The sequence below is a fragment of the Chaetura pelagica genome, unplaced genomic scaffold, assembly GCF_000747805.2.
Source record: "Chaetura pelagica isolate M959 unplaced genomic scaffold, ChaPel_1.0 scaffold69, whole genome shotgun sequence".
Taxonomy (NCBI): domain Eukaryota; kingdom Metazoa; phylum Chordata; class Aves; order Apodiformes; family Apodidae; genus Chaetura; species Chaetura pelagica.
Window position 1 is genome coordinate 8,580,385 of NW_009970724.1, and position 12,967 is coordinate 8,593,351.

General features: G+C 37.2%; 1 protein-coding gene across 1 annotated transcript in view; it reads right to left on the minus strand.

Moving 5' to 3' along the window:
* The window catches only part of EVI5 (ecotropic viral integration site 5), a 70,062-nt gene extending 58,932 nt beyond the window's left edge, over nt 1-11,130 (minus strand). Inside the window, exons 1-4 of the mRNA XM_010006625.1 lie at nt 11,101-11,130; nt 7,545-7,774; nt 3,354-3,543; nt 108-332 (exon numbers count right to left, since the gene is read on the minus strand). Of these exons, the coding sequence (XP_010004927.1) occupies nt 108-332; nt 3,354-3,543; nt 7,545-7,693 (564 nt within the window). The 5' untranslated portion in view covers nt 7,694-7,774; nt 11,101-11,130. The remainder of the gene's footprint in view (nt 1-107; nt 333-3,353; nt 3,544-7,544; nt 7,775-11,100) is intronic.
* Nucleotides 11,131-12,967: the final 1,837 nt, after the last annotated feature.

The window sequence follows — 12,967 nt, forward strand, 5'->3', positions numbered from 1 at the left end:
AGGTAGCAGAAACACTTGAAAACTGAATGCTAGTTCTGATTGGCAGTGTTCTTGTCTTGATCAACCTTGTTCCTGCTGTATTTTCAAGGGGTAAAATACTGACTTACCTTCATTACATTAAACAAGACCTCCTGTCCAAGGCTGTCTTTTTCTTTAAAAAAATCATGTTCAGGGTAAGTTCTAGCAATGTCTCTTCTTATTAATTTCTCACAAGGAGATGTCATTTTCAAAAGCTCTGAATACTGATCCTTAATTGGCATGCTTTGAGCACTGCATAAGAGTTGCCAAACAATTGCTCTGAAATGATGAGGTATCCCTTTTCGAACAAGCTCCTAAAGCACAAAGAGAGATGCAAATTCATTTTTATTTCCTGAAAATATAAACATAAGCCTAAAGAAAAAAACATTAAAATTCTTCACAACTTCACAAAATGTCTACATCACATCAAAGACCAATAATGTAGTTTATTATGTGAAAACCTCAATTTTAGCCTAATAAGATTGTCAGCTAAGAAAAGCAAGGAGACTCAATCATTTTTAGTGGCTAAATTAGCTAATGAAAGTAGTCCTGTATTCATATTAAGCTACTTCAAAGCCAGAATAGTCAAGTAATTTTAAACAAAAATTCCCATGAGCCATAATATAGTTATTATTATATTTCACAAAAGATGTCTGGAAATAATAGCCTTAATTTTATTTTTAGTGCCTGAGATATAAGAAATCAACAGTTTAAAAAGTACTTCCAGGAAAGGTAAATGATAAAAAGTTTAACTGCAGCACAGCCAACTGCAACAAAAAGCATTGGACAGTACTACTATCAGAAGTCAACTGACAAGCATGACAAGTTATGTCTAATTTCTCTGGTGTGCCAGTATTTTCAAGTTCTCTTTTAAGAAAGTATTTAAATGTAGTTTCAGGCACAGGACCAAGAGAACATTAACTTCATATCTACTAAATTAACTAAAGTCACTTTTTGTCTTCCCTGCAAAAAATAATCAGCTAGGTATTGCACAATTCAAACCTTCCCAGATCAATAGACTATGAATCTGGTGCTTGTCTTTTCATAAAGCACAGGCAGAAAGCAGTCTTGTTGCTCGACCTTAAAACTGAGAAAAAAAGTGAGTTAAGAAATGTACAGACTTAGTGGTACTTTCTGCAACTAGGATCAGTCTGACCTAGATGATTGTCTCTTCAAGATGGTTGTTTTAGTAGTTTTTTGTACCTTAGGAGTTGTGATCAAGTATTCTGTCTCCTAATGGATACTTTCAGTAGTATTTACTCTGAAGCCACAGTAATCTCCTGTTCTGCAAAGCTGCTTCTTTTTCCTTGTTTTTCCAAATATCTCTCCTACTTCTCCAAACTGAGATTAATTACTGCAACAGTGGTAACTTTTAAAGAGACTCTTGCTTCCAAGTTTTGTCTGTTAAGCTTGAAGTCTACTGCAGGCATTCTGTATCACTGACCTCAATTTTCTCATATCCCTAAGATCTCCAGCCTTCTTCAGAACCATCCTAGTAATGCCATTCCAACTATTTGTCCCATCCATAACACAAATATGACAACCTGTGTTATAACCTACAAGATTTCCAGCTCCAAGACAACACCCTAACACATCAGCTGCTAGCTATCATTTGTCAGCAATGCATTATCAGATTGCAGATCAATCATCCTAAGGCCTCCAGGGCTACTAATAAAAAAGCATTAGCAAGTGGGTTCTTGCTTTAAGTTATCATGCACCTGCTTGACAGAATAAGAGTTAATCCCTCCAAAAATCCTAAAGGAACAGCAGGAAAATGCACCTAATAAGCAGCACTAAAATGGTGATATTCTATGCAGTATTATGCACACTGAAAAGCAGAACTGAAGTCATCCTTCAGAATCCCTCCATAAACAGGAAGCAAGTTCTGAAGTGGATCAAAAGACATAAGGATGGAACACATCCCCTATGCAAGTAGATACATCAATATATATAGAAAGACATACCTATGTCTAAAACTTTAAAAACTTACCAGATATCTAAACTTAAAGCAAGCTTTTACAGCCAAGACAAAAAGATACCTATGCTGCTAGTGTCATACCTACTGGAACAATCAGGAAATAGGTATGGATGTTCTGGTATTCCATCCTAAATGCAGAATGACACAGTTTAGGTTGATATTCAACAAACAAAACAAAAACAAAAAAAATGCTATTATTTAAACAGCAAAGGAAAACTCACTAGAAATATAATTAACTATTTACTGAAAGTTAATCAAATAGTCCCCAAATTAAACTTGGCCAGCTGTAAAAACAAGCGATACTTGTGACACTTTATAATGCTCAAATGAACTCTAGCCTACCATATCTACTTGTTACCATCTGACTTCTGCTTTCTCTTGCCAGGTTCATGTAGCCTTCTTTTCACAGCCTTTTGGTAACACCTTTCCAGAAACTGTTTTCCCTATGCAAGCATGAAGTCTTGAATTAATTTTCTTGCCTTGTTTCCTCTCTCAAGTCATGTTCTCTCTTCACAACTGCTTCACATAAAAGATACTTTATTTTAGCCCATTGTTCTGCCTTCCCACAACCTATTCATACACACACATTTCAAACTGCTCAAAAGATCCTGAAATTTGTATTCTGCACATAAAGCTACAGACTAGAGTCAATAAAGAGCCCAAGAAGAAAAGACTTGCCTACAGACAAAAAATTCCACACTGCTATACTTGCTGACTCTGAAACTCAGATACATTCAAACGCCCTAGAGACTTTCAATTCAAACTAAGAAGTGTAATTGAGTTCTCGTCTTGTACATGCCCACAACTACCTCAAACTGGACACACACCCGTCAAAGTTTGTCTGATCCACTCAGAATTCAGAAACTGTGTTCTTCTGCTTAAGGTCATCCCTGGGGTCAACACACTTTGCATGCATAAAAAACTAAACTCATCAGAGCCTCATACTGTAGAATTATTAGCTCTTCTAGTAAGAATACTTTAAGAAACCAGCTGCTCAGTGGGAAAATAATCATCACAGCCAGCTATCAGATGCCCTTAAGTGCATTTTCAGTAATTCCATTTTGGAAATATGAAGCAAATGTTTCCTGTATTCATGGGAATCTCTCATTAGAGATAGACTGGCAGCTTTAGTATTCGAGATACAGTAAATGCATCTCAGCAAGAGGCATTTGCTGGGCAAAACTGTTACCCAAGTCTAGTAACAGTTGCATAGGAAGCACTAGAGCTTAGGGATGGAAGCAGATTCAACTGGAAGCTTCCATTACATAATTATTTTTTTAAAAATAAGGGAAACAAAGATAGAATAATATCACATCACTTTTCAAATATATCCTAAACAATAGCATTCAACTACTACCTTAACTTGCTTTTCTTTCTTTTTCCGTACATCTTCCCATTCATTCACTATCCTCCCCCACAGGATCCATGAATCTTCTTCAAGATGGCTGAGGTTGCTAGAAGCTGATGAACTGGATACAAGAGAAGATCCACTATTTCGTCTTGACCCATTTACTGATCGCAAGGATTTGCTATCTGTTTCCAAGAGCCTGCAAAAAAAGCAAACAAAAAACAAATTTAAATTTTTCTAATCACAGGACCACAATGTTGATTGTTTGTTTAGAAGTCTATTCTTCCAACCTCTTTACTAAGAATATACCCAAAGGTTCAGTGGAATAGTTTTTCCAACATCCATTTCTAGTTAATTTTAAGAACTGGTTAATGTTACTGTTTCTTCTTGAGATCTCAAGTAATTCTGCAGACAGAAGCTTGGCTCACATTGCAGCCTTTTCAGAAACAGATAAATTATGTCACATCATGCATCAGCAGCATGAAGAGAAGTGAGATTTTAATACCAGAGTTTTGTGGTCTCATAAACTAGATCTTGATACATAAAGATATCCAATTAGAGAAAATACAGAAGCAATTCAAGCCCAGCACTCTTTTATGCATTCATCAACTCGACATTATTAGCAGCACAGGGAAGATGTTTTGAGGAGTAAGTACCAGCAAGAGGGTTGTTTTACTAGCAGCAAAACCCCCACAGCTGTTGTGCATCAGACTGACAAAAAGAACATAAGGAAGTTAAATATCCTCATGTATAGTGTCAAATGCCAAAGTACTTCAAAAGAGACAGTCATTTTAAAGAGAGGACAAAAGATCAGCTTCCTACAGTCTACCTGGCTACACTTTAATTGACACTGTAAATACAGACAGAATAATTAAAACCTGGAGCAATTTTAAGGCACCTGATATTTGCTGAAAACTATTAACAACCTGGTGTTTTATAAATGTGTGGGAAAAATCTCAGACCTAAACAATGAGGACCAGGCAACAGAAGTGGTTAATACAGCTAATGAGTGTATTTAAAGCCTGGAGTTCAGATGTGAGAACTTCTGAGGTTATCAGGAAGCAAGGTATACGTAAATATGTGACAAATGCTGGAAGAGTTGCTGAAGAGACTTACCAGGTTGCTATGGCAACTCATACTGAATCTCATACCTAGGGGGAAACTTTTTATACGTAAGAGCAAGAATTCACACTAACTAGAAAAAGTCTTTTGCTATAACAAGTTTCATTTGTGCTTTAACTTTTAAGAGTGATCAGGTTGAATAATTTGTCAATGCATCTGCACAAGAGCTACCTCCCCTGTCCCAGCATTTCAACAAGGTCAGGTTAAGATTTCAAATATTTTATCAATTATAACACCAGCTGTATTGTACCTGAGACTGGACACAAATTGTAAAATTGTTAAATATTGTAGCATAGCTACAATATTTAAGCTCTCTGCTGTGATAGAGATATTTACACTAACTTTGCCTATTCCCAGCTTTCACCTACCAGTAATTATAGAATTAGGGAAAAAAGTAATTTAATTCATGAAGACAACAAGTAGTCTCTGCAATAGTATTTTGTCTGGAAAAAGGTTAAATAAGTTGTGCCACTGAAAAAAGCTTCTTGTTTGTGGTTCTTTTTTTAAAAAAAGATCAATTTTAATGTAGTCCATATTAAGGGAATGCCAAAAATCCTGTTTTGAGGAAAAAAAAAAAAATCCATTATTAATGTTTAGAAAACCTGGCCTATAGTGATCCATAATGAAAATCTACGTTTTGGAACTCTTCCTGTCAATCCAAGACAGTGGCTAAAAATCAAATTCAGAGTAATCACAGGGGAAAAACAAGCACAGAATAAGCACTGCAGTTACAAAAACAAGGTTCTAACGAGTCACTTTCAGTTTTCACTGCTTTCTACAGAAGTTATGCTAAGTTTCTGTAATTGGATCTTACCTGGATAAACTCATTGTCCTTAGATAGTTCTTTTTAAAGTAAGTAGCAAGTTCTGTGGCATGTAGACACTGCTTTCTTTGACCTAAAACATTTATAAATGATTTACTAATAAGCAAACAGCTCTGCCAGGACTCTGGACTGAGCTACCTCATTATTCTGATGGGACTTACAGTATAATTGAATGCTTACAGAATGCTACAAGACATAGCTTGGTACAATTTGAGTTCTTCCATTTCTAGCTCTTTAACTAATTCATACTCTTCTTATTGACATAAACACCAACAATGGAAAATAAACCTTTCAAAATGTTCATCAGCAGCGATTCTTCCAGCAAGCAGATACAGGAATAGTTCCTTGTGTTCAGAGTACAATTTCTTGTCAACATAGTGCCACTGTGCTAAAATGCAGATCCAAACTGTTCTGCAACTGCTGTACACCCAGCATAATAAGAGCATCAAATTTCTCTACTAAGTGTAGTATCTCAAGAGAAAAGCTACAATTTATGAGATAGCCCCCAAACAGAACTCACACAGAATGCTACAGGTCTAGCTAAAATTAATTAACATCAAACAAGATTTGCTATCTTATTTACTAAATTAAGAAAAGGGACTTGGAAGAGGCTAGAAAGCCCAAACTCACCATCTCTCTCCCACAAGCAAACTGGTCTGTGTGCCTTAAAGGAAGACTTTAAATGTAAAAACATGATGGTCTAATGCAGATAAGCAGTCCAAAGAACAGACACTGCTGCTTTTCAAATAAAATTAGTCACTTAGTTGTGGACAGAGCTGTATGTCTCAGATTAAATGCAAATCATCTTTCTTAAAAGGATTCTATTTCTTTTCCCATTTAGATAATTTTTCACGTGCTACTAGCACAGCAAAAATTACATATAATTCATTCTCAAAGGAGAGAAAAGCCCATAAGCCACAGGAGGAGGAACAGGTGGTTCTAGAAGAAACCTTCCGTTCTCAGTCAAGAACTAGACTGATAAACAAATTCCTTGTTAGTTTTATTGTTATTAGGCTGCAGAATACAGACATGAGACAAGATATGCTAGGTGATGCAATGGTATTAGCTCTTCTTCCTTCCATTTACTCTTTTCCTCTACTGAACGTTACTACCCTCAAAACAAACAGCAGAGTAAAAAACCTGAATCAGTGCAAAGTACGGCATGCTAGCAGAAACTAGCTAGTCTGAGCTAAAATATCAAACTCTGCACTTCACTGCAGCACAAGGGATAGCAATCTTCAGTGGGTATCAAAGCCATGCAGCTATCTGCAAAGTCAAAACCTTTTTGGAGTTCAAGTTCTCCATTACAGTACAGCTCTCATGAACTACTGGAACGTACTTGTCAAATACAAGAAAATTTTGCAAGAGGCCAGATGACTTAGAAGAGTGGAAATAAGTAAGGGTTATGGAAATTCAGCACTAAGCAATCACAGTCCAATTTTATTTCTTAATGAGATTGCCAATTCACAATCACTGTGCACTACAAGAGCAATTGATCCAACTTAAAAGTTCCATCTTGAACTGTAGATAGTGCAGATTAATATACACTAATGGAAAGGCTGCCAAGAAAATGGCTGCTTACTATACAAAAAATCTCCAGGATGAACAGGAAAGACTGATTTTAGGAAGTTACTTTTCATGAGATTAAGACAGTATGCATCTGCTACCACTAGCACAACAGCAGGATGCACCTACTACTTCTTGCAAATAGAGATGGCTGAACACTGTTCCATTTCTGAACAGAGCAGGTTCTATAGTGGAAAGCAAGAACTGGGTAAAAGTGGCAAACAACAGAAAACTGAATTCAGAAATCTGTAAGACTTCAAAAAGCTAATAGAAATTACAGTTTTATTTTAAAAGGTAAGAAGGCTACACAAAATTTCCATCCCTGAGAAACTCTAAATATGGTTGGACTTGATCTTAAAGGTCTTTTCCAACCTAAGCATTTCAATAATTCTATGAAATCGGATACTGAAAAATCTCATGGCTCCAGTATACACCCTTAGTATTAAAGGCAGTGATAAACATTCCTGTAAAATCAGGAGAGAAAAACACCTTTTAGAGTTCCACCAAGAAAACCCTTTTAAAAAACATCGCACAAGAACCCAAGTTCTTAAACCTTGGGGCTTTTAAATTAACAATGTGAGCTGTGAAGTTTTACAGAACCCCCCTTTAACAACCTCTCTGCTGAAACTGCAATAAACTAATTTCAGTCTCATTACTATACTCTGAAGACCAAAAAGCTTTCCACTCACCTGTTCTGTTCCTCAAGTTTAGCAAGTAATTCTAAGTCGTCTGGACTCAGCTGTGTTGGTGAGGTCGGTGATAAGGCGGGTGTAGACAGCGTGGTAGAGGAGGATGTAGTGTGTAATGAGGCCGATGGACTTGCCACCTGACTGGCCATTTGACTGACGGTGTGTGATACAGTGTTCTTCACCCATGAGAGAGTAGAGCTCAGCTTCCCTGCAACCTTGTCTGTCGCCACCTGTGATGACAAAAACAAAAGGATGCAGTAGTTGTCTTTTCAAAATCTTTTTTTCAATCTTCTCAAAATCTTTTCCAAAATCCTGCAGTCATTGAAGAGAGGGGGAAAACTACAATATGCATGAAGTGACATTGAGACTATTTTTCAAGAACACCCAAGGCTGTCCGAAGCAGCATAAGCATCAGCAGCAAAGCAGTATTATAGAAGAAGCAACATACAAGTATGCCGCTAATCCACAAAGAGTCAGAGGAATTTCTGATGTATACTCACAGAGCTCATTTCTGCAGTACAGACATAGCACAAGATCCATGATTGGCTCCAACTTCCCATTACAAAAATAGAGATAAAAGCTTATTTTAAAACATCATGATGAACTAATAATGGTACAGAAACTGTATAAAATAGATAAAAATATCAGTCAGCTCCTCTACTGATGAACAAGGGAGCCTTACAAGAATAACAATGTAAACATCCCAGAACACCCACTACTCACCTTCACTAACCCCTGCAGTGGCAGGACAGAGAAGCAGCAGCACCATGTTTCTCATGTACACCAAAGCAAAAGATCCTCTCTAGCATCTGCCAGTGTGCAGAAAACAGTCACAAAGAATTTACACCCATGAATCTACACCAGCTCCCCAACATGTCACATTCAAAGCCTCACGCTGCCAGCTCTTCTCCTTCCTCACTTTCTCTTTAGGTCATTCCTACACCCAATGTCCTTGACCCCTGATCCCACTGCCAATGCTTGGAGAGGGGTCCTGGAGAAAAAGTTAGACGTGCTACTAGAGCAGAAGGGTCTGAGTGGACAGTCATAAAAACTGCAGGTCCAAGAACGAGGAGCTTAACTGGGACTGATGAAAATCTGCTGCTAGTTCTTGGCTAGTGTTATGGGGTAGTGCTGCCTAATATTCAGTGATCACTAAAGAAACAGCAGCAGCCCCTGGTGGTATTTTCTAATGAACCCCTTCCTAGAGCTTCCTTCAGCAACTGAAAATATAAGAGGCTTTGACCTACAGTGATTCACAACAGAGTTCAATTCCACCCCTAGCCCAATCTAGATAGACCTTCAAAGAAGAGCTAGCTGCTGAGCAAAAAGGTTAAAACTTGTCAAATCCAAAGCTGAAGAGGAACTTCCTTTGAAGCGGTGCTGCTGGCAGCTATTTGTTTTGACCTTTGCTAACTTCCTCAAAACCCTGATTTGCTCAATAATTTTGCAGTACAGCCTACAAAATTGCTAAGATACTAAATACACTCAGCTACAGGGAAAAAAAAATCCCTTCCCAAGATGCTCTAATAGAATCTAATTAAAATAAATCAGAACTTCAACTGAAAAAAGTAACCATGTCAGCACAGCATGCATTTCTCTGAAGCACAGTAAATAGATTGGCTGCTAAGGCAGGTTTTATCTAGATACAATGCTACAAACGTTTTTGTGAATCAAATCCAGCAGTACTTTATTTTCACGTCATATGGAAAGGAAGACACACTGAAAGACTGCAGAAAATAAGAGGAACACTGCAGGCTAAATAAAACAGAGATACTTAATCTCCGCACTTCCTCTCCACCAGCAACGTGACACTTCGGACCTCTCCCAGAGGACTGAGGTGTCCAATTTCCATATGCTTAACATTCAATGACACTTCGGACCTCTCCCAGAGGACTGAGAAGAGGTGTCCAATTTCCATATGCTTAACATTCATTCTGGAACAGTTAACAGATTTTGCTAGAGCTCTTCATATGCAGGGACACAAACCAAGGGAATAGAAAAGTACCAAAACAAACACCCAACAAGGTTGCAGTTGGTTAAGTCACTGTAGGACAGGAGAGCTCAGGTATATCAGTATGTTTAAAAAACAAACAAAACCAACAACACATGATCTACTAAAGATCACCTTTGATCTAAAGATGACCAATACTAGCTTTTGGCACCATGTTTTACACAAGAAAGGAATAAAAAAATTGCTAGTGTCTTCAAAAATCTTAAGTTTAATACATGCATTAATAGGTATCTCATACATCTCACTGTAGACTTGATTATTTTCTCAAAGGCTTTAAATAGCTTAAAAATAAGTAATGCAACTATTCCAAAACCAAATGTTGACAGAATCAGGGTCAATCTTAAGAACACAGCAAACATGACTGCCATACTCCCAGCAGGCTAAGAGTCACCCATTCTAAGAATCTTACACAAATACTAGAAAAGCAGTGATTTTGACTAATACCCTATGTGACAGAAACAGGAAGAGAATGTATAGAATCAATTTTTATCTCTTTACAAAGCAAAACAACTAGAAAGACTTAAGGTAAAAAAGTATATCCAAGTTCAGTCTGCCTTACACTTAATAAAGCTCATACACCACATTAAGATAGTTGAAACAAGGGGTAGGGGACAGAACAAGAATCTTACTAACATTCATTCATCAACACATCGCTAGGCATTAAAAAAAAATGCAAAGGCTTGTAGAGACCAGTAATCTGAAGAATACTAAGAAAACATATAGTGAGGAAAACCATGCAACACAATACTCCTGTTTCTCAAGGCAGTTCAGAGTTTCATTGTTTCCAGAGAATTAGTACCCAAAAAAATTCCTAGTCTGAAGGCACTAACACTTCTAACAAGCCAAATGCGCAGTTCCAAAGAACAATTGTTTGGAGATCAAAAGACTCAGTGAAGTTTGTATCAAAAACACCTAAATTTTTCTGGGGAAAACAGCTACAGCAGTCACCAGGGCCAAGCTAAATTAAGATAAAAATTCTGATACAAAAGCTAGCTAGTCAAGCCTACATCCCCTTTGACAGTTTTTTTCAGGGTTTCCTAAAAATCTGAAGTCAGTATGGGTGTAAATTCTTGGACCTAGACATGAAGGCATTTAGAATCAACTTGTTATCCCTTTCCCTAAATAGGATAGAGTAACAATTTTCATATTTCATCATTTCACCTATGTGTATTTCAAAACTTATATTCAGTTACCGAAGATTTCATAGAGTTATTCTTTAACAAGTGACTTAAGGCCTTCCAGAAAACAGATCACTGGAATTTGAAAATTAAAAAACCCTTCTAGGAGCAACACAACAGCACTCCTACCAACACACACACAGTGCTCCTACTCTTGCCCTTTCAACTCCTTACTGTTCTCTTGAGAAGATCCCTGCTATGTGTCAGAAGCTTGTCAACTCCATGTACAGCATTCATCTCACTACAGTACTTTGCCACCACGAAGCCTATACCCAATACCTACCAGATCTACGCAAGCTCTCCATCCTTTCAGCTAACCAGATCAGACTGGAAGGTCCTAGTTCACAGTATTCTCTGCTCAGCACACCTTGGCCGGTTTTTCAACTATGCAACGAGAGCTGGTTTCTTATTTATTCCCAGCATTTTTCAGATGCTGAAATTCAAAGATATATTTGAGGAATATAAAAGCTAACCTACACTGTCTGGGAAGTATGTCAACTCATCAAGAGCACCATCAGGATGATCCAGCCATGATTATTATTAATGTGTGATCAAAACCAGAGTCAATTAATTTAAAAAAAACAAAACCACATGCTTTTTCACCAGAGGAGTCTTACTCAAGTGATCAGACCTTGAAAACATATGCTGCTCCGGGCGCACTCCTGGGGACAACAACACTTTATACTGAAGATGGCCAGGTCTGGAGACAAGGAAACAGGACTACTGCTTTTTTACCCTTTGTAGAAGGACATGGGGAACTAAGCAGGCACCATCTAGCTCCAAAACAGGTACATTCATTCAGGTTCCAAGCCATAATAAGAGCTACCACTGCTCCCAATTTGGCAATAGACAAAGAGCACAGGAACAGTCTATTTGCATCTACCTGCTTAAGTTTAGAAATACTGCTCTTCAAAAAGATGATGGGGGCAAGACTTACTACTAAAGATTTTCTACTCTGCTGCAGAGCAGAAGAAAACTACCAGCAATTCTCACACATCTGGTCAGTAATCAGGCAGGGCACAGACCTTTCTGCTGCATAATTTCAGCTACTGCAAAGATACTAAATATCTATATTGATGTTATACACAGATACATATGATGTGCACTTTCTGTATGTCAATCAAAATACATAACATTCAGTATCTCAACTTATGTTTAGTATCTGTAATTAGCTGCTGATTACAGTACTTCTTTATCAAGAGGAAGTACAGTATTGTGTTTAGATTTCTAAGTTACCTAAAAAAATACTGCAGTGGAGCAGCATATGAAATATTTTAAGAAAGGTTAGCTGAAGGTAGATGCCACACTACATTCAGTTATATAAATCCCTTTTCCCTGAGAATTCCAAGGATTTGTGCAGCACTTTACAGTAAAACCAGAGATTCTACCACCACTTATTTTTGCATTTGCCAGATGGACAAGAGTTGTTTTTCTAAAAAAGTCGATTTAGAATTTTTTAAAATGGTGTTTCACTGTACACAATTAGCTTAATACCTCTATTCTGCATTTCCCTGAGGAAAATCAGTATTAAAGTTACAAGTATCTTGATTACCCAAAATACTCTCTCAACTATTCTTATCCTATGACCAAGTAAAATAACTGCAAGCCTTACACAGACACTACTGCCTGTATCATATGGTCTCTACTCTTTCTTTTCCTGAAAAGAGAGAAATGGGAACTTCAAGAATACAGGAAGTAATCTTCATATATATACATATAAAAAAAAGTCTCATGTCATTTGGGCTCAAATTACATATGTAGTTTTCAAGCCAGCTATATAGCATTCCACAGACCCAGTCTCCTGCTTGCTTAAAAAAAGTTAATAGCATTCTAATATCTGAAGAATAAATTACAATGAATCAGTCAATGACATATGCAGGAGAGTTGACTGGTGAATCAGCCTGTTACCATGTGTCCTTACAAGCCAAAATCCTAATTTAGGGTTTAGTTTCAGTATAAGCTTCACCTACACCTTTTATACTACAAATTCATGCCTGATTTCTGCTGAAGTCTGAGGAAAAAGTCCTGATTTACTCTTATATTCCTGATTTTTCTTGTAATATCACCTAACAGTCCAGAAAATAATACCTAGCATTCACCAGCTTCCATTTTACTTGATACTGCCTCTGCAAGTCTCAGATATAAAGAATAAAGCAGTTTAACATTTTATATTTTGTAAATATTAAGCTATCAGAAAACTTTCTGTAGTATCGTTTAGTAAACACGTCTTTAAA